Here is a 26,924-nt window from a genome sequence, read left to right as displayed (position 1 = left end):
TATTTGCACTGTCAATTATGCCAGTGTTTGTGTCTGACTTTGGTACACAGGTTTTTTGATAAGCCACATCACATTTTTTGGTCAACAAAACTAGAAAAAGAAGTCGAAATTCCTTAACTTGAATTTCAGCAGTCTCTGGCTTTTGGATTGTTCACTACCAGGAGAAGATAAGCAACTAAACTAGTTAAAGTAGTAGGAAATTTCAAGAAATAGCCTAAGACCAAACTTCTCTGTGTAACTGAAGTCATTATTGGCTTCACTCAGTTTCTCTTGTTTGTATGCTGAGATCAGTTGATATAAATTTAACAGACAGCATATATGCTTGGGTTTTTTTGCAATCAATTGTTATTTCATTTTCTGATTTTTTTCTTTTTGCAAACATTTCTTCTAAATATTTGTTCTTTAACTCTTTTCAAGTTATACTTCTATTGATGGTAAACTAGTGTGTAAGAAGGAAGAAATTTTCTAAATATATGTTTGCTTTCACTCACTCTTCTTTTGAAAGATGGTCATCTCAGAAGACTGTCTCATTTCTGATACCTATAAAGTCAAACAGCTTACCCAACAGAGAAAAAAAAAAAAAAAAAGAAAATTTTTAAGAACAAAAGTTAAGTCTTTTAGTGAAAAAAAAGTAAATAATAATAATTAAAAAAGGCAAAATTACTCAATTTTTTTTTAAAGCATTTAAGAACTTTTTGAAATTTTGTGACAATATGTGGGATCCACTTGTCCAAGTTCAGATATTTACATCTGACCAAGTTGTTGTGTCCACTGTAAAGAGGGATACAGATTCTTCCATAATAAAACTTAGACTTATTAGACTTATGTATGTACCCACAGTTGAGCAAGAAAATTATGCTCTAAATATGCCCATTTTCCTAAATACCTTGAAAATGAGCTGGGACAATTTAATTGAGAGGTAGAAGTATACACTGAGCTCAAATAAGTTTGGAAAGCTGAATCCCTTTAAACCTTTCTCCAAGAATTAGTGTAGTAGTTGTGAAAGAGAGAGATTAACCACAATAAGCTAGACAGTGAGCTAGACAAAGTATGGGTCAGTTTGTATATTTGTGTACATTTAAATTTCACAGTGATTTCTCATATAGTAAAGTTTAAGTCGCTAATTTCAGCTACTTATTTTTTATTGCCTTTAGATCTCACAAAAAATGCTTTGCTATGGATAAAGAGTAAATTAAATAAAATGGAATGTGGAAATCTGAGAACCAGGCATCCTTGCTAAGAAAGACTCATTTTATTTAGTACAGACATCTAAGATTAAGTTCACTTTAGAATTCCCCTCAGCACAGGACTCCAAACAATTATATCACCCGTGAATCATGAATCTTTCAGCTTAGACTGTTAATCACAGTGCCAGCCTCTGTTGCATTTCTTCACTTTTCAGTGGCTGATCTCTGAATTGGAAGATCCATCCACTGGTGAAAATAACTTCTATGAAGGTTGATTTTTGATTCTTAGACTGACATTATGGATGGTGGCGAAGAACTTATTTTAAAAAAAAAAAAAAAAGTTATGTAACAGATAATGATGTGAGAATATTTTGAATGTGCATTTATGACTTCAAACCTCAGTTATGCTGGAACACAATTTCTGGGCTAGGGACTTCCCAAGCCGTGGAAAAGCAAGGCCTACTTGTGTGCAGTGGCTTCAGTAGAAGACTGTTGTATCTGAGCAGTCTTGTAGGATGTATCATCTCATACAGGATACATTTAACACTGTAATGAACTTTATACAGAAATCATTAGTGTGATACCTGGGTTTTGGAAACTTTACAGGCTTCCTGAAGCACTTCTGTGATTGATCAATGCCTTAGACAGACAGCTGTGACTTGACCCCCTTGTGATGCTTGCTATTCAGTGTGCTAAGCCAAATACTTTGCTATTTACAGCCTGGTGGTCTAAGTACAGACATCTAAACATTTGTGCATCTCTCTCATCAGATTCGTTATCAACACAAAATATTTCAACAACTACAGCTCTGCAGTGAACTGTATTACACTGTTTATCTATAACAATGTAACTTAAGTCCTTCTCATCTGCAGAATCATTTCTTTCTAATACATATTTGAATATTTACTAAATTTTACTAAATGTGAGAATCCTGTCTAATACCTGAGAAAGAGCTCTGACTATGTAAGAAGTTGTTTTACGCTTTTTCATTTGCTTGGAAATCAAATAAAGTTGCAAGAATATTTTTATCAGTGAAAGAAAAAATCATATAATAATTAAAACTTTAACTTGCTTTGATTGATTCATGATTTATTTCCACCCAAAACCAAATATTATGAGAAAATTATAACTTGATTTGGAAATGGTTCTTTTGAAACTGGATATAGACCTCTTTGTTTTATTAGTGATTGCTATAATATATCACTTCAGATTGCTATAGTAATATCATTTTATGATGATATTATACATCTAGACTGAGATGCTTGTAGCAAAAATTAGTTATGACAACTCTGTGCAACTTGGTCTTCAAGAGGCTTGTTTTCTTTCCAGCATAGATATAAATTAGTTATACACAGATACCTCTAAGAAAGTCTCATGAAAGAAGCAAAGAAATTCAAGGTTCTTCAAATGGATTTTTCACCAAAATATGTGTACAGTGCTCTCCTGATAATTAAATTATACTGTGTGCTAGGTCAAGGTATAGAATAAATGATTATCATTTGTTTGAAGTGAATGGAAGTTAGATAATTAAGAAGCATATTATTGGGTTTCAGAACAGGTAATTTTGTGTTTAAATTCAATGAATGGTTTGCATGGAGTGTAAAGAGGAAAACTTCTATTAAGAAAAGAGAAGCAGGAAATTGAACTACTTCAAAAGTACTAACTACTGAAAGTAGCAAAGAGCGTACAGGGTAGGTTATAAAATGAATTTAGAAATTTTGTTGGTTTTGGCTTCTTTTCAGTTGGATGTAGATATCTTTCAGTAGTATAGACTTCACAGCGATTTCTATAAAATCTTTCTAAGGTCTGGAAAACCCCGTGAAGGAAACAGAAATCTAGGAACATCATGCATTGAGTTAAACAAAACAAAACAAAAACAAAAACAAAAAAGTTTTTTTATGTGTAAAAAAAAAATTACAGTACCACTTTATGTTTTTTGACTGTTTGCTCAGGGAAGGAGTCAACTTTTTACTTGGGTAAATGGGACAAGGGGGAATGGTTTTATGCTCAAGGAGGGAAGGTTTAAATTGGATGTCAGGGGGAAGTTTAAAGAGAGAGTGACAAGTTGCTAGAACAGGTGGCCCAGAAATGCTGTGGATGCCCCGTCCCTGGAGGTGTCCAGGGCCAGGTTGGATGGGGCCCTGGGCAACCTGGTCTAGTACCAGATCTGGAGGTTGATGACCCTGCTTATGGCAGGAGGGTTGGAACTTCATGACCCTTGATATCCCTTTCAACTGAAGCTACTCTATGATTATTCTATGGGCTTTGGGAATAGACAAACTGTATCTTACCATTCTAAAGTTGCCTTAAGTCTTTATTCTTTGTTATTATTATCTTTATTATCCCCTCTCTCCTTGTTCTGGTTCCAGTTTCCACTCCTCCAGGAAAATTAGAAGGTGCTAGATGCAGAACAGGTAGCACTGTGGTAATGAGGAATGTGTGGAGTGAAAAAAGACTTTAACTGGAATCTGAGGGCCCCTGATTTTCAAACATGCAAGTAGGAGTCCAAACACAAATGTCATAGAAGGTCTTTGATTCTCTAGGCTGCATTTCCTGTTTCTGGATAGCAAGAATATATGACTTCCATTGGAAGCTCCTTTTTTTAAAAAAAGCTCTTACATAAGAAGCAATTGTTCACAAAAAGAGACAAAATCTGTATACGAGTTTAGTTAGCTGCCATCTAATAAAGTTTTGCACTGAGCATCTTAAAATTTGGGGTTAATGTTTCCTGGTCAAATAGATAAATTCTGATAAATATATAGAATGAGAGGCATGGATTACAGTTTCCTTCAATTCATTTTTTTTTCCTGAAACATTCTATAATTTAATTTTCTATTGAATGCTGTGACTAGCATGGGGTTGGCTGCAATGTCTTAGATACGTATGCACTGAGATATGTATTCACTTGGTTAAAGAAAGATTTAAATCCCCTTCTCAGAGTTTTAATTTGGTTTTGATTTTCAAGGTTGTCACTACTATTTGTGGGACAACTGACTTTGGTAGCTAGCTTATAGTGCTACCTTGCCAGCTGTTTTTGAAATATTTTCTTCCTGGAACTGTTTTTAAAATTTTCATTTTCCAGATTTCCTCTTGTTCTCATACTTCAAACAAACCTCAGTTTCTTACTCATCACACACCTACATCTTTGATAATATCTCAGGAAAAAAGGCAAAAGATGGACACATATATACCTCACTTTAGAAATAGAAGAAATGTTCAAGCTTTTATTCTAGTTGTAATGAAAAATTGATGACATAACTTTTGTTACGTTACTCAATTTTGTGCATCTGCAGGGGTTGTTTAATACAGTCTTTTATGCCCAGCCCATTGTAAAGACTCTGCTGTTCTTCACTGTCATACTGCAAATACAGTGATAAGTAAGAACAATGCATACTTCTGCTTTTCTAGTTTTAATCAGCTTTTCAAGGATTTTTTCCTTATGTTACTTTTCATTGCTACAGGCATATATCCTATACTCTTGAAACAAGGAAATGTTCAGAATAAAATCATCATTGCTTTATGCTATCAATTTTTTGGGAAGAACAGTCTTTCAAACTATCTGTACCTACAACATCAACTCTGAGTCTGGAAACTCTTCCATGTGCATACTTAATATTATGCACAAAATGAAGTTATGCTTACGTAGAATTGCCCATGTGATCTTGCTGTGCTTTGCCAGGCAATTTCATTCCAGAGCTGTCTGTCAGGTGTATTACATAATTACTTTATATTAATTATTAATGCTTTTATTATTTAGAGCAATTATAATTTAATAGCCTTCCATAGGAGAAATTTCTCTTAATGCAACACTGTTCTCCATAGCTCCAGAAGAAAAAGTAGAAAATAAGTCAGGATTTGAAATTAAGAAGCCTGACAATGAAGCTTATTATTCTAGGAAAACACTGAAATGATCATTAAAGATAAAATCAGGGACTATCACTTCAACACACTTAGTTCTTTATAACCTAATCAGTCTTCTAAACCACTTCCTTCTGTTCTTACTAAAATATATATTGTACCGAATTAGTGCTAAGAAGCGATTACTGTAGTCTCCTTATTCCCCTTTCTGCTTTATTCAGTATTACAAAGGAGTTGCTAGAGAAATAAGTTAAAGCAAGTGGAGGTTCACTGAAATACAAGGAAAATTACATTTTTTGTAACTCTGACATTTAACAAGATTCAGCTGGAGTTGTTTCACTCTCCTGGAACATAAATTCAACTCACCTTTAAAATACATGTTATTTAAACAATATCATTTCCTGAATGAGCATATTTTTGCAAATAGTGAGTTTGTTTCCTCCTGTGGATTTTAGCACCATTAAAGTTTAAAAAGAAAGTTGAAGGAATAGTAACAGTGATAAATTTTGATGTTCAAGACTAGAATGCATCCTACTAAAATGTACTTCTAATAACTGAAGGAAGGCAAAGAGTTCTAACAACACGAGGAATGTGTATCAGACTGAATTCATTCCAATTTAGCTGTTACTAACATCTTACATTTCAAAATAGTTCGGGATTTGTCTTAACGTAAAGCTCACACATGCTTAGGTCCAAAACAGAAGGATGTCAAATGGAAATTCAGGAGCTGAGAAATATCAGTGCAGGGGGCTGTGGCACTGGGCTCTACACAGAAGATTTCAAACACTGATTTTTTTTTTCAAACTCTCTATTTATTTTCTAGATTAGCAGACTCCCATGACTGGATCCAGCTTCTGGTTCCACCTCTTAAAGCATGCAAGAATTGAGCATGGTCATTTTTTCCAGCTGACAATATTTTGCAAGATTTCATGTCTGCCAGTGCCTTGGTGCATGAGGCATGATGTTCCTCTACACGTGTGCTTGTGTCCTTGCAACACTCCTCCACCTGGAGGATGCCCAAACTTGTCAAACTTCTATTAGCATCTTAGGAATCATAAGGATAGATATGAAATACAGAATTTGAAGGGGAAATATGTAGCAGCCACTTCTGCTTGTAAAAATACTTGAAGCAGTGCCCCTGAGCACACTTTCCTCACCATATGAATTCTTGGGTTTTTTGGGGCTGTGTAACATTATCCTCACTTACTTAATAGTGACCTGATCGACCCTAAATGTAGTAGTGATAAGCCAATTTCTCATGGAAAGCATTGCTTCCTAGGGGTGGGGAAATTCAACCTGTGATCCCATTTGTCTTCAAGCCCAGAGACAGACTTCTTCTCATGGGAGGTCTGGAGGTTGAAAGACTCGATGTTCATGGCATTTGATGGGTCTTTTTTTGATGTCTCTCTTGTTCATTTGCACTTGAACCTTAAGGAGTGTTCTCCAGGAATATGGCTACTTGTATAACTCTTTAGTTTTCCCTATATCCCAGCAAGAGGTCACTTGTATATGCAGGATATTATGCACACGGACTCTTCGCTGCTCTACATTTTTTCCTGAAAAGCTTCCCCTGCTCTTTCTGAATTGAGTTACTAGAATAAACTAGCATGACTGAGTCAAAAATGCCCTATAGGGGAAAAAAACACTGCAGCTGCCCTACAAATTACAAGACAGAAAATAGCATAGATTTCACAGCTTTGTAGATACGTATTCAATTCTGCCTTGATAATCTTATTTTAATCTTAGGAGATGGGTAGCAGGAATGCTGCCTTTGGGTTTGACCCCAAATGGCAGAGAAGACATTCAAAGCTCTTTATGTGCTGCAGTGTTTTCACAGGCCACCTGGTCTAAGGGCAAGTGGATAAGCAAGGACATACTGAGTCGTTCAGATCCTGCAACAGTAAGACACACACCAGCTGCTGCTCTCCTCCCATCTGAGGCATGCTAACTGTGCAACTCAAACCTCTATGTAATGAAAAACTTTTAAGGATGCAATATGAAGGAAAGAAGCCACAGCAACTCATTTTTTGACCTCTCAGCTGGAGCAGACATGCTCCAGCTCCACACATGGCCCACTGTGAGGTTGCTCAGCATGTGCTGAGCACAGTGGAGGAAGTATTGCAGCGACAGATGGTGAGGGAATGCCCTGATCATGTAATTAGAGGTGTGCATCCAAATGCATAACTTGGGATAACGGAGCCTTTGTTTCCTCCCTGCTTGGTTATCAGAAAGTGGGAGTGTTTTTTCTGCATGGAGGGAAAATGACCTTGTTCCAGAACACTCTGTCACTTGTCACGTGTATGCAATATAATGGTGATGTTACGCATACGTGTATGGTTATCATCTAAATAAGACATCTAACCCTTGAAAGGAAGACTGTTCGGTAGATCTGAGCAGCCTCCAAAAACATAGTGGCAGAGATTTGGCTGCATTATTTAGGACAGCTTAATCTGTCCCCAGGCTGGGCCACTGTCAGTGGTTATGCTATGCATCACTGGAATGACAAGAAAAGCAGCTTTGAGGAAAGAAGCCACCATTCAGGGCTTTCTAAGAAACTGTTGTTGTTATTGTTGTTATTATCATTATTATTAATTCATCTTCTCAGCTGTAAATAATAATCATTACTTCATAATGAAATGAAATTAAAATTATAGCTTGATGAGTAGCATATTTAGATAAGTGTGATGAAACCTTTCTTCTGGACTTCCGGGAGAAAAATTATATGAAATGCTAGACTATCAAATGCTCAGGAGGACAAAAAGTTCACACTGATCTTCTGTCCAAGTTAACCAGAGTATTTTGCTGGGACTGGGTAGGCTTTGAGGTCCCTTCCAGTCCAAGCCATTCTGTGATTCAGTGATTCTTTCATTTGCCAAATTGTCCTTATATTGCATGCCATACATACTGAGACTTGCTTTCCAGGGCACCAAAGAGAGAATATTTGCAATTATTCCTTTTGGATAGGATAATTGGAAATACTACTGCTCTGTCATCTTGAGTTTCTTTGGAACTCTCAAAAACTGTCAAAATTGATGCAATGCCTTTCTATTGTTTACTGACTGTTATCTTGAAATCAGTATACGTGGAATTGTGCCTCACAGTGTCCAGTGCTTTAGTGCTCTGAAATCAAACTGAAGAGACAACAAAATGCCTCCCTCACTGGCACCTGCAGCCTCTCACACAGCTCCAGTTTGTCCCTCTCCTGGTGAAACTGACAGACAGGGCTGCTGATGTGGCCTGGGCTGATGCCAGAGGGGACTTCTCTTCACATCAGTGGTGTCTACATCCAAACCTGTCACTGCCTGGAGGGGCCTTCAAACTATGCAGCCTCCTGGGATGTCTTATGGGACACCAGCCGCAGCCTGTACATGTGAGCAGTTCATAGCACATCCCCTCCTTTAAATGGGCTGCTGTGTGCGAGCAAAGATGCTTAAGTACACCACAATTAATAAAATGGTGTTATAATTCAATACTTGAGTAACTCTAAAGTTAGTTTAAATACAAGCCTGCAGTTTCGCACTTTTCCCAGTGTAAATTCTTAAGCACTGAAAAGCACAGTGATTTGGGACTGTGCTGTGAGGAAGCTGATTCCAGCTGATACTTGAAATAAACATGTTGAGAGAGATCAACTTTTGTTTGTAGACCACAGTACTCTCAGATAAACGGCCACATTAAAAAACACAGCTATGTTTCCTGTATTACTTCATAGATCATTAATTTTGGCAAACAGAATGATATATTATGAAGTCTATGAGAAGTTAATCAAATCATTAAAGAGAATGTATGAGAGAGGAGAAAAATCAGTGCCTGGATTGAGAAGTTGTGCCATTTAGAAGTACTAAAACCAAAATTGTGATGTCATGTACAGCCTCATTTCAAATTATCAGCAAATAATACTCTAGGGAGCAGCGAAGAGTCTGTGTAGATTTTGTATACCTTGTTCACTACACCAATCATGATACTTCATCAATTGTCTGCCTTCCTTATTTGTTCATATCTTTCCCAATGTCCTGAATGAAAGGTACTGTGATGGTTTTACTGATTCAGATTTAAATGAGTAATTATTTTAAACTCGAAGTCATTACTTTTTTTATTTTGTTATATAGCACTTTGATATGTAATATACAAATACCTAAGATAAATTTAAATCCACATGAACTACATTACTAAATTGCTAAGCAAAGCTAGAAGTCAGTTTAACAAGTAAAACAGGCAGCAAATATACAATACGGAAGATGAAAACAAAAGTTAGAAATAATGAGCAAATTTAATTTTGATAAGCTATTTAGGATGCAGATGGTTGAACTTTTTATGGAAAAATCTTTTTGAGCTATAAAACTGGATGAGATTTTTGATGAGTTCAGAGCACTTAATGTCATTTTATGAACTTGCTTGCTTGCATACTTTTTGTTTCCTGTTGGCTAAATACCATGCTAATGTAGTGAAATAAGCCCACAGATTAAGACTTCTTAGCTTTTATTCTGGCTTTATGGCTGACATACACAATTTGGCCTTTGGCTAGCTTAACCTTTCTGTCTGTTTTGCTTCATAGATGAATGCAAGATAGGACTTGAGAAATGGCAATGAAGAGTAATTATCATATAGTATATATACTGTTTTTCTAACAGCATTCTGTATGATGTATAAACTGGAATCCAAGAATTCAGAAAAACAAACAAACAAACAAACAAACTAGACAAGAAGGTCAAATGAGGGAAATTTGGAAACAGCTTTTTAAAGTAGAGACACAGAGGCAACCTTTCGGGTAATACTTCTTTATTGCCTTGTTGAAGTTGAGGACAACCTAAGTGACCTCTAAAGGAGAAACCTCAGTGACTCCCACCTGGAAAGGTTTTCATATTTGATTTATTAAGTTTACTTTAAAAACTTATAGGTGTTGGTAAATGAATGCTAATCGCTTACACGCTTGCATTTGCAGTTTGCAAATGCACTTTATAAAATGCAGCAGTAATGGAAGAAAGTACAAATAATGTCAGTTAGACTTTGAGCTTAATTACCTTTTAGAGTAACGAGGTTTGGGAGCCAACAGTAATGCTAGGGCAGACCTGTAAGTCCATCTTTATTCTGCTGGACTATACATATTTTTTACATGATCAACTAGACAAAAGTTCATTAAATCATGCAAGTAGCAATATACATCCTTCTGTAACCCCCTAGGAAACTGCTTTATTTCAGAGTGCCCAGGCTGAGGGAGCTGGGTACAGGCTGAGGGAGCTGGGCTTGTTCAGCCTGGAGAAGGACGTGGGGTGACCCAATTGCAGCCTTTCAGTACGTAAAGGGAGCTGATAAACAGGAGGAGAATCAACTCTTTGAAAGGGCAAATAACAGCAGGACAAGGGGAAATGGTTTTAAGTTGACAGAGGGAAGATTTAGGTTAGATGTCAGGGGGAAGTTCTTATGAGAGTTGAGAAGTGCTGGAACAGGCTGTGAATGAGGTTGTGGATGCCCCATCCCTGGAGATGTTTAAGGCGAGGTTGGATTGGGGCCCTGGGCAGCCTAGTCTAGTATTAAATGGGGAAATGGAGAGGTTGGTGGCCCTGCCTGTGGCAGGGGGTTTGGAGATTCATGATCTTTGAGGTTCCTTCCAACCCGGGCCATTCTGTGATTCTGTGATTATTGTAGGCATAAATTATACTGGTGATTATATAGATGTGAACATTTTTATATTGATTTAACTACATCACAACAAGAGTTATACGTACCATTTCAGTATAAGCACCATACTGAAAGGTGCATAGATACATACAATCGCTACATTGTTAAGAGTTAGCCACTGTTGTCTCCATGGAAGAAAGCAAAGAAAGCACATCTGTCCCACCTCTTTTGCATTGCAAGAAATTAAGAAAGATTCCTCATGTTTTCTGTCTCCTTAAATACCTCTCTCTAAAAGCTATTTTCATCACATGTGAATAAACGCATAAGAAAGTGTAACAGAAGTGGAAATTATGACATATAGAAGAAAGAACTGCAATTAAACATAGACTCATCTAGAAATTCTCCATGTAAGTGGTTATCAGTCATATTGGCAATCACAGTACTCTTGTGCATTTTGATAAGTTTGTTCACTTGATGTCCACTGCAGGAATATTTTTGCTTTCATTTGACAAGAACATTTAATGATCTGTTATGTAATTAAATATCAGTTGTATTACCTTTATGAAATGTGGCCCAGTTAATTAAGTGGTAGTGTGTCAATTTTTCCACAGTTGCCTAAAGTGGGCTATAAAATTCCGTAATAACACATGTCAAAGAAAGAATTCTAATTGACTCTTAAGAGTAGTTCAATTCTTAGTTGGCAAAAGGCTTTCATGTTGGTAATAAATGTAATCTATTCTGTGACAATTATTTTACAGCAAGGATTAGTTGCTAATAATTCTTCTAGACGTAGTTTGCAGTGACATATTTCTGGGCAAGTTTTCTTTGAGTTGGTTAGTTGCTAATGTTTTCTTCTGTTCTTGTGTGAAAGAACAGCTGCAATTCAAATTCTAAAATGAATTTGCTATTGCAGCATTGACAAACATCTCAGAAAACATATTCTCTCTCATTTTTTGTTTCCTATTATATTCTGAGCAGGAGAGACTCAATATGGTCTCTTTATTTTGAGTATGGAAGAGAAACAAGTTTAAAATAATGTAAATACTAAAGAATAAGTACTCGTATTCTGGATATTGTGTAAAAGCACTTAGTTGGTGTATTTATTTGAAGGAGTTCCACTTCTCCCTGTCTTGTTGTTGAACACATAAATTTTGATACAGAAGAGCTTAAGCATAAGATCAGCATACTGACTTGAATCATTCAGAATTTCTAAAGGAAACCTGGTGGAATGGCATAGAGAGAAGTGGAGCCTGCAGTTCCATCCTTATCTGTATTGGCCTACACAAAAGAGCTGCAAGACATACTGCTGACTCTCTGCTTCCTTTAAGATTTGGAAGAGACTTTCTCACTGGACAGTTTTTGATGTTTGGGGACTGAAAACTCAGCAGCTGTAGATGTGTTTTCTACACCAGCACTCCTGTAAACATATCACAATATGACGACTTTATCTTTCCTGCCAATGAAAACAGGAGTTTATTTTCCTTATAGACTACCTTCCACTGAATGCAAATACTTAAGATATCAAGAATCTTCATGGCATCTCCTGACCTCAGTAAACCTCAGTGTACACTATATGAACGGTCCTTTTCCCTTATTCCATCACTGTTAATGTGTTTCCTCAGTACTAAGCACTCTGTATTTTTACATTCTTGGTTATATAAATCCCAAAGACTCTTCATCTCCAGCTTTATACACAATGGAAATTCACTTCTCCAGATATCTCTACTGATCTCCATTCTTATTAGGGCTAGCTCCTGCAAACTAGTCTAAAAAGTTTTGGCCTACTTTAAGTTGTTATACTAGATTACACTTACCATCATAGGCATATCCTCAGTGTTGTTTTCACTTGTGAAGGAAGCTGTGTAAGAATTTATAAACGTTGAAAAGCAGTGGCATTGTAGGTCATATCACAGAATATTCTCCCTTTCAGTACCTTCATCAGTGAGCATATGTTTAGGCTGTCATTCGTGTATTTTTCCCTACTTATTATGTGCATCCTTCATATAAACAAATCCCAGTAACTGCCTCATATAAAAATAGATGTGGAACAATTACTCTTTTCACTCTTCATTAGAACTTTCAGATTTTTAGTCTGTTGCTGTAAGGTTGTGGCTAGATTGGCACTAAGGTGCATGTCCTCTTCATCTGGTCTAAGTAGATGATGTGGACTGTCTGGCATCAAATGTGCAAATTGATATAGATACACAGTCTGAGGTTTGTCTTTCTAATTTCTAACTTTTGTTTGTTTGTTTGTTTTTGAAGTTTTAGACACATAGATTGTAACTTTAATAAAGACAAAAGGCTACTAATAAAGACAATAGTGAATTTGTTCAGGTTTTAGCTGTAACCATTTTTGTATTCAGATGACAGCTGTGCAGGTAACATTCTTTGAGACTACCAAAGATTTATATATGTGTGTCTCCCAAAGAATTTTCAGGCTGTGTCAGGAAGCACCAACTGTTCTTAACTGTCTACATAATTCTACATGCAAAATAAGTTGTTTTTATGGGCAGGCCTTTGGAAACTGCTGCTGAAAACCAGGAGATTGCACTTTTATGTCAAACTAGTCTTAGGACCTCTCTGAGAATGTCCAATGCTCATGTGAAAGGTGTATCAGTTTCCAGAACTGCAATCTCTAACTTATGGGAGCATAGCAAATGCCTGTGTTTCTCTGCTGAATTTGCAACCCAGTGTACAATTGTGCATAAACAATTTTAACAATAGGTAATGCAGTTTATATAAGGAAAACTTTTGCTTCCTGTGAGCTTTCAGACTAACATTAATCAGCCAACAGATTTTGCTGAAATGGAGCTAGCTGCTCCATTCAGCAGAGATGAAGAGTGCAGAATTGCTTTGAGTGAGAAAGGAGGAAAGGTTAACATGGAGCTGTTGGGTAAAATACAGTGTTTTCAAATTGGGCACCCAGTTCGTGATCATCAGCTCCCAAAATCAGTGTCACAAATAGGGTCATAGCTCAGAGTTTACATGCAAATAGGGTTGTGCATGCCCAGAGATAGAGGCCCAAAAGAAAATTTTTGGCTGCACTGAGCCAGCTCAAAGAACACTGTAACCAATGTGCCTGTTGTTTGCTTTTTTTTTTTTTTTTTTTTTTGTTTCACACCAAAATTTCAAAGTTTTTTGTGTAAAATTGACAATTTAGTAAGTTTCTGTCCTTCTCTATAGTACTAAAAAAACTGACAAAAATAGCAGAAATTAATTGGTGCCAGATGTCATCAAAAGGCTGGGACTAATGTTTACCTGCAACAGTAGCTAAGGCAGTATCTGAACATATTAAGTTGCTATATCTACATTAGGTACAAGAAAATCAAATATATGATAATTAATCATAAAATGCACATGAAAGTAACAGTAAATATTTTAGCTCAATTGCAATTTGAGTTTGATTAAATAATGCAGTATGTTTTTCAGTCATTGTACTAATGAGTTGCTAATTCCCAGTCAGAGTAAGAGATTAGATTCCCAGTTACCTATTAACTAGCCAGGCTACTCCATACAGGCTGGAGCCTGTAACTTCCCTGGGAAATGCCTCACTAAAGCAAGATAAGGTGGCTGTTAAAATGAGAGCAGAACATGTGATTTCGCTGTATCTGATCTCTCAACTAAGTGTCCCACTCAGTATGAGCCAGTAAGTAAGCATGTGATCTTATAGCTGAAGATGTCTGTGCCCAGTAACAACAATTTCCTGATTATGTAAATAAGTTCTTAAAAATCCGTTGCATTTCTTCAAAATGAATCAGAAATATTTCTTTTAATGATGGTAGCTGACTGGCATTCTGCTTTAATAATTCATGTACTTCAAGCATATTTCTCTTCATTTTGACACACTGTCAAAAAGAAGGCAAAATCAGTTAAATAATTGAGAACATGTGAGCTGCCATAAACAATCGCTCGTTTGTTTCTCTGCAGAAAGAAAGGAAGTGAAGGTGGGAGAGTACAATGCTGTAGCTGACACGCTGGAAATAATCAACAACAGCATCAGGTTCCAAGGTAAGATGGGAAACTCAGAAGAGGTACAAGAGTGACATGGACATAGCTTGCTGTCTAGAGATCTGTTGGAGCTGTTTGGTATTAAAAACCCTATGAAACTGTATACAGAGAAAAGGAAATAAGCTGTTCTTAAAAGCAGGAGAAATCTAACAAAAAAAAAAATGCTAGTTTTACTGTACTGATACTTTCCATTCAAATAATGGGAAACTGATATGTGTATATCTTTTATTATTTCAGTAAGCTACAGATACGTCATCCATTTCATCTCTACCAACCAATAATGTTTTAATTTCTTCCTCATCTCCCACTCTACCAGTTCCTCTCCCCTCAGAAGCTACTCATGTACTTTACTTGCAAATGAGAAGGAAGTCACTGGTTTTTTTTGGGAGGGGTCTGCTGACAGTTAGAAAGTATAGTTTCAAAATACTAATGCTAGCTTTATTTAAGTTGGCATTTAAGAAATAGGGCTAAAGACAGTGCTCAGCCCAGTATTACTCCCAAGGCCCTTAAAAAGGATGTGGCTTGTGTTGCCATATCTCCTAGTCATCTTTTTTCCAGTCCCCAGTCTGCTTCTATTAACATGTGGACTTCCTCTACACTCTCAGCAGAAGATGACTTTCATTAGCAGTAGCTGACTCTCAATCAGGCATATGGCTTGGAGTCACAAAATCGTAGAATATCCTGATTTGGATAGAACCCACAAGGATTCCTTAAACAGAATGGCTTGGGTTTGAAGGGACCTTAAATGTCACCTAATTCCAAAACCTTGCTGTGAGCAGAGCTGACACCCCACCAGATCAGGGTGTCCAGGGCCCCATTCAACCTGTCCTTCAGCGCTTCTAGGGATGGGGAACTCACAGCTTCTCTGAGCATCCTGTGCCAGAACCTCACTGCCCTTTGAGTGAAAAATTGTCTCTGAACTTCTAATCTAAATTTACCCTCTATTAGTTTAAAATCACTCCACTATGTCCTATCACTATTAGGCCTCCCTTCTGATTATAAGCTTCCTTTAAGTACTAGAAGGCCACAATGAGGTCTTCTCTTTAGACTGAAGAAGCCCAGCTTTCTCATCCTTTCTTTGTAAGAGAGGTGTGCCAGCCCTCTGATCATCTTCGTGACCCTCCACTGGACCCACTCCAAAGGCTCCACATATTTCTTGTGTTGACTCCAGGTGGAGATGCATGAAGGCAGAGAAGATGGCAATCACCTCCCTTGTCCTGCTGTTCACTACTCTTTTGAAGTGGTCCACAGTACTGTTGGCCTTACAGGCTGCAAGCCTTATACGGCTGGCTCACATCCAGCTTTTCATCCGCCTGAAGCTACAAGTCCTTCTTCAAAGGGCTGCTCTCAATGAGTTATTCCACATATCTGGAATTGCCCCAACCCAAGTGCAACACCTTCCTTGTACTTTGCATCATTGAACTTCATTAGGTTCACATGGACAAGCTTAAAAAGCAGGCCCAGGAGCACCAGTCCCGAGGCAGACTCCTGGGGAAGATCACTCCTTACCAGCCACCACATGTCAGTGCTGTCCCTCTGCTCCCTGTGAGGAGCTGCAGCCGCCATGAGTCCTCCTCTCAGCTTCCTCTGCTCTGGGCCGAACCAACCCAGGGATGTCAGCTGCTTTTCATATGTTTTCCCCTCCAAACCCATCATCATCTTTGTTGCCCTCCTTTTGACATTCTCTAATAGTTTTATGTTCTTCTTGTATTGTGGTACTCAAATCTGCACCTGGTGCTCAAGGTGAGGCTGCACAGCGCAAAGCAAAGTTGGAATCCTTTCTTTCACAGAGCTGGCAGTGCTGGCACTTCAGAGTATGGTTGACTCTTGGCTACCAGAGCACACTATTGACTCAGGATCAACTTGCCATCAACCAGAAGCTCCCTTTCCATGGGGCTGCTCTCCAGCCTCTTGTCACCCATTCCATATACATATCTAGGACCATCCCTATTTTGGAGGTGACCATTCTCATCAAGTAATGGACCAATATTGTCTCTGGTCCTCCTTTTACTGTTAACATATGTAAAAATGCCCTTATTGTTGTCTCGCAAAGTACTGGCCACATGAATGTTCTCCCTGAAGTGGCAAAGAGCATCTGTGTAGTCTTCCCATGTCACCCAACCTCACTTCCAGTAGCCATACACTTTCTTTTTTCACATAGTTCTAGAAGATCCCTGCTCAACCAAGTTGAACTTCTCACCCTGCCTGCTTGACTTCTGACATTTAGGAATTGCCTGCTCCTGTGCTTCAGCTTCCCACAGTCCTATGTCTGTTTTAGCTTTCTCTGCACTGGTTGCAGGTATGGTGGGTTTCTGGAAAGGCCATTCGAATTTGCCCCGTTTGCAATGAAAGTATGCTGAGAAAAAATGTACTTTGTTTTCCACTCACATTTCTGTCACTTACTTCAGAAAAGCATAACCTCCTAGCAATCTTTACAGTTAGTTCAGTGTTATTTACATTTTAAAATGAAAATAGGCATATATTTTACAAGGTTCCGCATTTGGGTTTTGTTGTTTGTTTGGCTTTTTTTTTTTTTTCCCAAAGATCATGTTAATCTGCTCCAGAAATACCAACCTTCTTGTCAATCAACCTGACTAACATGTCTATCAAAGTCAGTATTTTCATCAGTTAGGAATGTGGTTTACATTTGCTAAATATGCTATATCTAGATAGCGTATTGAGGAGAGGCATATTTTCTAACAGAAATTCTATGATTGAACTCTAGCCTTTTTTTCCTTCTTGTAATTCTAGGACTTGAACCTCCAAAGGACAAAACAATTATACAAGAGGAGCTACGGAAGATCTCTCTACCACTCTACAGCATCCTTTCAGCCCTCACAATCCTAGGAATGATAATGGCCAGTGCTTTCCTGTTCTTTAACATCAAAAACAGAAATCAGAAGTAAGGCATTCATGTTACTTCAGTCTCAACTTATTCTGTATTTAAACGCCAAGTTTGTGGAGTTTGCCATTAATATTTGTTAAGGAAAATATCTAAACTGCAGAAGAGTTATAATTTAGAATTATTTAATTAGAATTACTGTTATATACACACATACTGAAACAAATGCCCGCTAGAACAACTTTTTTATAGGTTCATAAAGTGTGATTTTTTAAAAGTTATGTTTGACTGTGAGCTATTAACATTACTCTATCTAATTAACCCATTGGTAAAAAAGGATACACTTTTCACTAAATATTCAAAAACCTGAAACAGTGGTAGAGTTTATAAAAAAGCAAATGTGCATGCTTATAGTTCTACAGGAAGGTTTATAAGAAGGTTACAAAGAGTTCTTCTTTATTGCTCTAAAAGAATCATCTCTTTAATGCACTATCATCTTTTGTCCATAGATTAATAAAGATGTCCAGTCCCTACATGAACAACCTTATTATCCTTGGAGGAATGCTTTCTTATGCATCTATTTTTCTTTTTGGTCTTGATGGATCCTTTGTCTCTGAAAAGACATTTGAAACACTCTGCACAGTAAGTAATTCCATGTATTTGAATTTAAGATTGTCTGGCAGAAAGCTTTACTAAATTTGTAAGTGGAAGAGGTCAGTATTTGGATGCTTTATTCCTTTTAATAACTGATTCTCTTAGTTCTTTCCAGGAATATTTTCTGGGGCCAAATTATGACACATTCATAAAGCTGTATTATTATTTGTGAGAGTTTCATATGCATTAGGAACTTACCTCAGACTGAAAATGTCAATGTATCTTCTTGTTTTGAAATTACATGCGTAGTTTTTGCATTAAATGCTGTGCCTATGAAATGAGAATAAAAATCTTCAAAGCTACTATGTTTTCCTTATAGATTCCATATTATTTCATACTTCATGACAGCTGCTTGAAACATTTCTACTCAGTCTTTTCTCTGAATTTTCAAAGGCTTCTACTGCTATTTCCAAGCTAGACTTGAAATTCACACAAGCCTAACAGTCCTGCAACTAGAGCACAAATTCTCTGTATACAGAACAGAAAAAGGTTCCTCAAAGTCTTTGAAAGGAAAATCTGTTAATCTCTCCCAAGCTCAGTATCTATAGGGACCAATAGAAAGTGGAAGGTATCAGCACTCATTTGTTATCCAGTGATGATCTTTGTAACGCTGTAATGTGATGGGAAGTACAGCAGTAATAGCAGGTAACAAAGTCTTTGGCTGCAGCTAATGGAGACAAACCCAAATGCAGCAGCTATGGATACAAAAATAAAGGAAAAAAAGCTGCTTACCTTTGGATGGCCTTACGTAGGCAGGGATCTCCAAAAGGATCCCACACCTTCACTGCAAACCTTTAAATGAGGTCTGGGAAAGGGTGGATCCTGCCTGCACCCCCTTCCAGTCATTCAGGTGCATTGCATGCAGATAAGCTCCCCTGGGTTGGTCCTGCCTTCACACTAGGTGCTCACTCACTGTTTTACACTGTGACTCAGCATTTCCACTAAAATCTTTTTTTGTGTTTGTGTGTGTGAACCATCTTCCAAAGGATCAGAAGTGTTCATTTAGAAGCCAGTTATTGATATCAATTCCCATTCTTTTTTCATCTTCCTTTGCAGAAAAATCTAGTATCAAGGAGTTCAGGTTGTAGGTGTCTATTTAGCTGTGTAGCGCTTACATTCAGACTTTAAGGCCTCATTGCTAGGCTGTAGACCATTGCATGAGTAGGCTGTTCACCGTCCTCCTCTTGAAGAAGCCAAGCTTTACAGAGCAGAAGGAAGGAAAGTAGGAATCAGAGGTACCGATCGGAACAGAGCTGTTCCAGGGAACAGGTTTCCATCCAGAATTAGCTATGTAAAACTAAATTTAAATCCCTACTTTAAATGTGAAACAGCTTAGTCTAATCACAGAAAAATGAGCAAACATTTCCAAAATCCTATGAACCAGAATGTTTCAGCTAGCTGATTTTATCTCTGATTTTCTTCTCAAAGTGTAACCAGTACTCTCATACTCTAAAAGCAATAAAATTTAAATGGGGGTTGCTTTGTTCTGTCTCACTTATCTTTCTTTTAAAAATAATGAATGTAAATTTGAATATGTCACCTTATCTTAATTAAAGACATTTTTATTTATCATAGAAGATGATTAACAGAACCAAAGTCTCTACTAGAGGAGATCTGTATAGACTCTTAAATAACTTTGGATCAGCTTTACCTAATGGATCCACAAGAAAGGAGATAGAGCAGAATACTGCATTCTCAAAGCCAAATTTTGATTAGGAAATATTATCGTATACCTTAAATGGATATCTTATGTAAACAGAGCTGAAAATTTGGGATTTCACCTCAGTCTTGGCTTTCCTGTTTTTCAGTTCATTATGGAATCATTCCTGATTGTGCTTTTGTGTACGTGGATGTTGATTTATCTTATGAATCCCAGCTCTGTCAGTGATTAGTATAAGAATCACAGATGCAAAAAAACCTCCGGAATCAAGTTATCAGGATACTTTTCCAACCTCCTGCTCATTAAAACAATTATTTCAAAATTTTTCTCCTCCTGTTATAATCTTTTTTTCAGTGGAATAGCTGGTAACTGATAGCTTTCAATGAACAATTTTCTTTCTACAAGCAATCTTTCCATGGCCTCCATTCAACATGGCAAAATGCTTTCCCAGTATCTAGGAAACACTGAATTAATGCTGGTGAATTCATAAATATGGTAGACAAACTCACTTTTCTGTTCTGTAACTCTTCTGTCTCTCCTTTCTCCCAAAAAACTCCCACTGAGTACTGAGTACAGAGTGTTCACTTGGCAACATGTAATGAACAACCATCTCTCCATATGGGCAGCAAGCTCACTGGTTTCATAAAGAGTACTTTGAGGTACTTTTATAGGATTAGACCAGTACAAATATCTCTTGATCATTCATTTCCCTGGCAAGGCATGATTTTTAATACACATTCTAACCATATTAGAGATCGATATAAAATTCACATTTTATGAAAAACTGTTATTTAGTCTTTAAAAGAACCAACTAGAACGGAAAATGATCATAAAAAGCTGTTGAGCCAAAAATATGTGGGTACAAATGGAACAACTTAGGCGCAAAGAAGAACCACATTGAAAGAGGCAGATTTTTGTTTCTTCTGTAGGGAAATCAAAATTTTGATTCAGCCATTGTAAGTACATGCAAATCTAAAACACTATCATTAACGCTATTCTCTCTAAGCTAAGTAATCACCTTATTTTTCCTCCGTATTTCAAAAATCATAAAATTATTAGGTCTCTGCAGAGTAGCTGTACATATATGATAAATGTTTTCTTAGATATAGTATATAGATATAGTAAACATAGAGATCATTCTATATTAGTGTCATTTTTGATAACTTTCTGATAACTCTAATAGAAGCACCTTAAATATAACTGAATCTATTTTTTATTCTATAATATTCCAAGGACACTGAAGCACAATATAAAATTATACCAGTAACACTTGAAAATTTGAAAGGATTTCTTTAGTAAATTGTACCACTTTTGAAGGAGGAGTTCTATAAACCAGAACCAAGTATTAAATGTTTTGAGAGTCAGCAAAACACTTTAATCATGTGGTCAAATAATTTGATGAATAGGGCTGTTATATGTCTTTTAATTCTGTATTGTTGACTATGTACTTGTGTGGGTAATTCCTTTCAAAATAACACATTTTTATATTGATACTATGTTCCATTTTCTATGGAAAAGTAATCGGGTATATCAAAATACATAGTAATTTGTGTACTTATAATAGGAGTTTATAATACCAAACATAGTATTATTTAGTTCCATGTCTGAATTGCAGATCAGATGTCAAATTTAAGATTTCAATTGCATGGAATTAAAACTATTTAAAATAAAATATTTCAAGAAAGTGGTCAGTGCAGTATGTGACAGTTACATCATGTATTACTTAATAGAAATATAATTGGTTGTACAGACAAGAAGAAAAGCAATACATTATTTAAATTTGTATGTATCTGAACTATAAATTGCTTTAGACATGAGGTAGGGAGAGAGAAGGAGGATGATCTGTCTTTGTTTTAATCTCAGAATTACCATGGTGTCATAGAAAAAGAGAAGCTTGAAGTAAGGGTGGGAAACAAGAGTGATGCCAACTGGAAAAATGCAAGCAAGTGGAAAATAATTTAAAGCATTCATTATATGGAAGAGAGAGACTCAAAATTAGCAATGCCAGTGGCATATCCTATGAATAGAGTTGAAGCAGATGTATGAAATAGAGCTACTTAAAATAGAATATTAAACATGATAATAATGTTTAGACTTCTGTAATACATTCTACTGAGGATTTCGTGCTTACTTTTAAGACTACTAATGTCTTTGCAAGTTCAACCTAATGTGGGCTGAAAGACTACTACACTGAAAGGCAGTGGGCAAAATTTGAACATGAGGGTTTCTCTCTGAACATCAAGAAGTATTTCTGTACTTTGCAAGTGACAGAGCACTGGCACAGATTGCCCAGGGAAGTGGTGGAGTCTCTTCCTTGGAGATCTTCAAAAGATGATGGAAGCTCTGTTCTAGATGACCATGTCTGAGCAGGGGATTGGACCAGTTAGAACCAGAGGTCCCTCCTAACCCCATCATTCTGTGATCCTGTGACCCATGGGAGAAGCATAGTCACCTCTTCTTTGTTATAGATCTCCTTCAAGTAGATGCATGAAGTAGTTGTTAATACATATTATTTTTTATAAAACTGATTAAAATGGGTCTGAAAAGAAGTTTTTTTGAGTACTTCAGGTTGCTGTAAAATGCCCGTAGTCACTATGCACAAAGGTTTTGTGTACTAAATAGCAGTAGAAGGAATATCTCTGCTTCTTCTCAGTCCTGATGCTCCCAATGTATGGCACCACTTTGTCCTAGAGAGTATGCTGAATGAGTGACTGGAACAAGTCAGTATAGGATTCATACCATTCCAGGAGATATCTGTTCTGGAGACACTGGCTGTCTTTCAGTCTCCTGAGCACTCCAGAGATCTGCAGACGTGTTCAATGAGGGTAAAAGGATCTAAATCTTGCAGACTATACTGTTACTAAATTAAGCATGTGTTCTCATTTAGACATCTTGAGAATGAGCATATTCATAAAGACAGTAAAAGTTACAGACCTTCACTTCTCAGAGGTGTACTTTACATTTTGATTATTCACCTTCAAATGTTTCCATATCTTCAGAAGCACTTAGGGTTTGTCTGCTAATATAGTTCTTAAATGTGGGCAACAGACATTTAAAATCTGACTATTGTGTTGCAGTGTGAAAGGCAAATTTTTGTCCTTTTCCACTAATTTTTCATAGTCACATCAGCATTCCACGGGATCAGAGGCAGATATTGTTGCAACTCCTACGTACTGAAAGAACATCTATCCAAGATGGAATTCCATGATCCACACTGCACCTTTTCTTGGGAAATCCTGAACATTTGCAAGGTCAGGGTTGCAGGGTGGCATGAGATGGGTAAAACATCTTGAAAACCTGAAGATCAAGCGGAGATTCAGGAATTGCAGTGAGGCGCAGAGAGAAAAATTGGGGTGCGAGAGGTTGTAGAATGAGCTCCTAAGGAGGAGAGGAAACTGCAGTGTGAGGGAGATGCTGGACTATTTGCTAACAATCTGAAAGTCATGCATTTGGCTGAGAGAAGCTCTGGAAGCAGGAACTATACAATAAACAGATAGAGGGAGAGAACATATCAACTTTTATTTCTCTTTATTTCTTCTTTATCAACCCATGTCACCTTGAGGTTCTTTGCTTACCATTTTTGTGGGAACTGACTAGAAGGAAAATATTTTGACAGAAGCATTTCAAAATTGGGCTGCCTTGGTATAGTATGGGCAAGATCTACTTGGACTTGACCCTGGGCAACCAACTAACATGAAGCCCTGTATTCAGTTAGCAAGCGATAATAGAATCATAGAATTATATAACGGTTTGGGTTATACTCTTTATTCCTACCCTTCATACTCTTCAGACATTGCTATAAGTTCTTGGGTTCTCCCATCCCTTCTTTTGGACTTAATACATGCCTAATTATTTTCCTCAAATTGTTTAAGGTTGGTTAGAAAAAAAATACAATAGACATTCAATTCATGTTGTACTGCAAAACGGATTTGGACACCTAATCCATTTCTTTGTCTTTGGAAATCATAGCCTTTTTTTGTACTTTAGACTGGCCTTTCTTCATTTTGCATGTATTCTTTAGTTTATTTCCTTCTTAATTGTCTAGCTGTTAATTTTAATCTCCCTTTTCTGTATAATCGATTCTATAATTGTCCTAACTGTGGTTCAATCTGCAACTGATCTCACTCCTATTAAATTCAAAGGCAGTTCTGTTACTGAATTTAACACGAGCCTGATCAGCTTCTATTTTAGTAAAAGACATTTTCTTGGGGAAAAAAACGTAGAGGGAAAAGTTACAAAGCTGAATAAATCCTTGAAAGAAAATTATTTCGTATGTTGAAGCAAATACACAACAACCTTGCAAGCAATTTATTAAGGTAATATTTTTAGAACATTTTACCTCTCTTTCAGTGGGACAATAACGGATTTTAAAGACCTGTCATAGAATCATGGGCAATTATAATATCTTTTACACTACCCTTGGATAATTCTCAAAAATAGTATGAAATATATTAAGAAATCACTACAGGAGATCTCACAGCATGTGAACAGCCACTACACTTAATTTATGTGGAAACAGCAGGATTCAGTTCTCTAATGTTATTGTCACTTACTTGTAAAATTGTGCTGGTGCCACACAAATTCTAAAGAATGAGTTAAAAGACCAAACATGTCATAAAATGTTTGAGATAAAAGAGAGAAGTATAAAAATCAACTCAATGAACCCATTTGCTGGGGCCTGCCTTCACTCATACTGTGAATTTTGCCTTTGCTAATAGAAGCAGGATCAAGCCCCAGGGAAAACTTGTTGAGATGTCACACTTTTGTTCATCATTATTATCCCTCATGTCTCCAGTCTGCCAGCAATAGAAGGTGCTTAATATTAAGCCTATGAGTAGTCCACAGAAATCAACAGAATTGCCTACTTAAAGATAATTGTGCTCTCTGAAACTAAACCCACAGTGTGACTTATTCTCATGTTTGTCACTTTAAAGTGCCTAAATCTAATACCAAAATGCTACCAGTCTGCTCAGCACCACTACTCAGCTGCAGCAGGACCTGTTGTTATTGCGGTTTCCAGTGGGATGCATGTGCAAAACTGGCTAATTATTGCCAAAATCAATCAGATTGAAACTGGAGGGCATTGGGAATGTCAAGTCTTATGAAAAAAAAAAAAAAAAAAAAAAAAAAAAGAAAAGTATAAGGCTTTTATTTGAAAGAAATTAAAATTATGATCTTGAGATAATAAGAACAATGCATTCAAAAATCTGAATGATTCCTCTGCAGGAATACAAGCTAAAATTTTGCAAACTGAAGAAGTTGTTAAAGAACTAAATTGTTTCACTGTCCCATATTCAAATAATGTATTAAAAAATATATGAAGCATCTGGAGTGGTGATGTTTGTAATTGTTTATGCAAAAAGTTTTGAAATTATTGCTGATATTTATAAAAATTATTATTAATAATTTTGATTCTTTACTCTTCTTATTTGCTTAGTACTGGCAAGTAGATTGGTATAGTAAATATGAAGCTGCAACACAAAAAGAAAGATATAGCATGTTCAGATATTTTATTTTAGTTTTCCTTCAGCTTAACAGAGGATCTTCTTGATCAAATGCATTTGAAATTCTTGCTGCTTTCATGAGCTCAGCAACTTCACTGTCATTCTTCTTCATTTCATGACTGTATGTTGTTCTGAATTTATGTATACTGGTTGTCCAGTATGGAAAAAAAGTGATACTTCTTTAATTATGAAACTTCTACATTTCATCAATTCAGTCAATTTTCCAAGGTGTCCTTATTTTATAAATTCAATAGAAATTGTAATTATATTTAAACAATTTAATCTAAATTCGAACATCACTCTTTACCCAGATTTTTGCCGTTACCTAAAATAGTATTTTTGCTTCTGTGCTTTGCTCTTAGAGTGTATAAAGAAAGAGATACTTTTATTTCTTTTTAACAATATTTGCAAAGCACGTAGCATTATTTTTTGTTCAGGATGTTTCAGAAGCTTTCACTACTACCCAACTGCCCTTTACTGATTCATTGTTCACAACTGTATGGGTTATTTTTTTGGTAATAAATGGTAAAAACATAAATAAATTTTTTACTTAGATATATAAACAATAACCACTTCACCATTCACACAGCAAGACGGTGGGAAAGGTGCAAATTGATTTCTGTGAAGATATCAAATAGTTGCACTCAGAACATAGGCTATTCAGCGACAGCTCAAGGTTGAGAGGAAACACAATTCAAAGGGAAGCAACTTAAATCAGGATGTTAAGCTATCGGTGCTTATGGAATAATACTTAAAATCAAAAGTATTTAACATCTTAAGAGTAAACTTAGAATGAAGGTTTTTAGTTGCAAAGGGAAATTGAAATAAGTTGCTGTAGTTTACAATCTTCCAAGATATAAACCACTGCTCATAAATGCAATGATTCTTTAATTAAACCTATAAAAGTAGTTTAAACAGTAGTGTTTGACAAAGGCAGATTTTTTGTTGTTTTAGATAAACATCATATTTATCCCAAGCCACAGACTGGAAAACTAACCAGAACTGTTTGTTTCCTTGGTGAGATGGTGTCAGTGGTGGTCAAATATGTTGTCCACTAAGGAAATGATTTCTAGCTTCTTTAGCTACCACTGGAAATGTGCCTTAAGAGTTTCTATCAAGTAATTTATAAAAAGCACAAGTTCTAATTGTGAGTGTATGTGTAGTGTTTTCAAAAATAGATCATTAATGAATTATAGCAGACAAATTCAAGATCACTTTCTTCGGACTTAAAAATGTATTTTATTCTGAAATTAACCACCTCATTCTTAGCAACAGTGATCTCATTTTAGTAAATTTCCTGATACCTTTAAGTCAGAATGCTTCCAGTATAGCCATTAGTTGTATTATTCTAATTTGCATAATTCGGATCAGGAAAACAAGAAACTTTTTTGAAATGAACATGATATAAATATCATTTTTTTTCTGAGTACCCACTTGGAAACATATTATGAGCATAACTGAATTTATTGCTATTCCCAAGAGGAATTCTTTTAGCAAGAACAAATCAGAATCACCTTAGAAACATGAAAATACCATGTATCTGATTTCCAAATATATCACTAAACTGCACACAAAAGAAACAAATACTTATTAAT

General features: G+C 36.4%; 1 protein-coding gene across 1 annotated transcript in view; it reads left to right on the top strand.

Moving 5' to 3' along the window:
• The window catches only part of GABBR2 (gamma-aminobutyric acid type B receptor subunit 2), a 451,814-nt gene that overhangs the window by 278,602 nt on the left and 146,288 nt on the right, over positions 1 to 26,924 (top strand). Inside the window, exons 9-11 of the mRNA XM_048940847.1 lie at positions 14,589 to 14,669; positions 17,421 to 17,571; positions 18,021 to 18,153. Of these exons, the coding sequence (XP_048796804.1) occupies positions 14,589 to 14,669; positions 17,421 to 17,571; positions 18,021 to 18,153 (365 nt within the window). The remainder of the gene's footprint in view (positions 1 to 14,588; positions 14,670 to 17,420; positions 17,572 to 18,020; positions 18,154 to 26,924) is intronic.

This window comes from Lagopus muta, chromosome 3 (assembly GCF_023343835.1).
Source record: "Lagopus muta isolate bLagMut1 chromosome 3, bLagMut1 primary, whole genome shotgun sequence".
NCBI lineage: Eukaryota > Metazoa > Chordata > Aves > Galliformes > Phasianidae > Lagopus > Lagopus muta.
The sequence above is the reverse complement of the archived record's forward strand: the minus strand, read 5'-3'. Positions and strand labels throughout refer to the sequence as shown.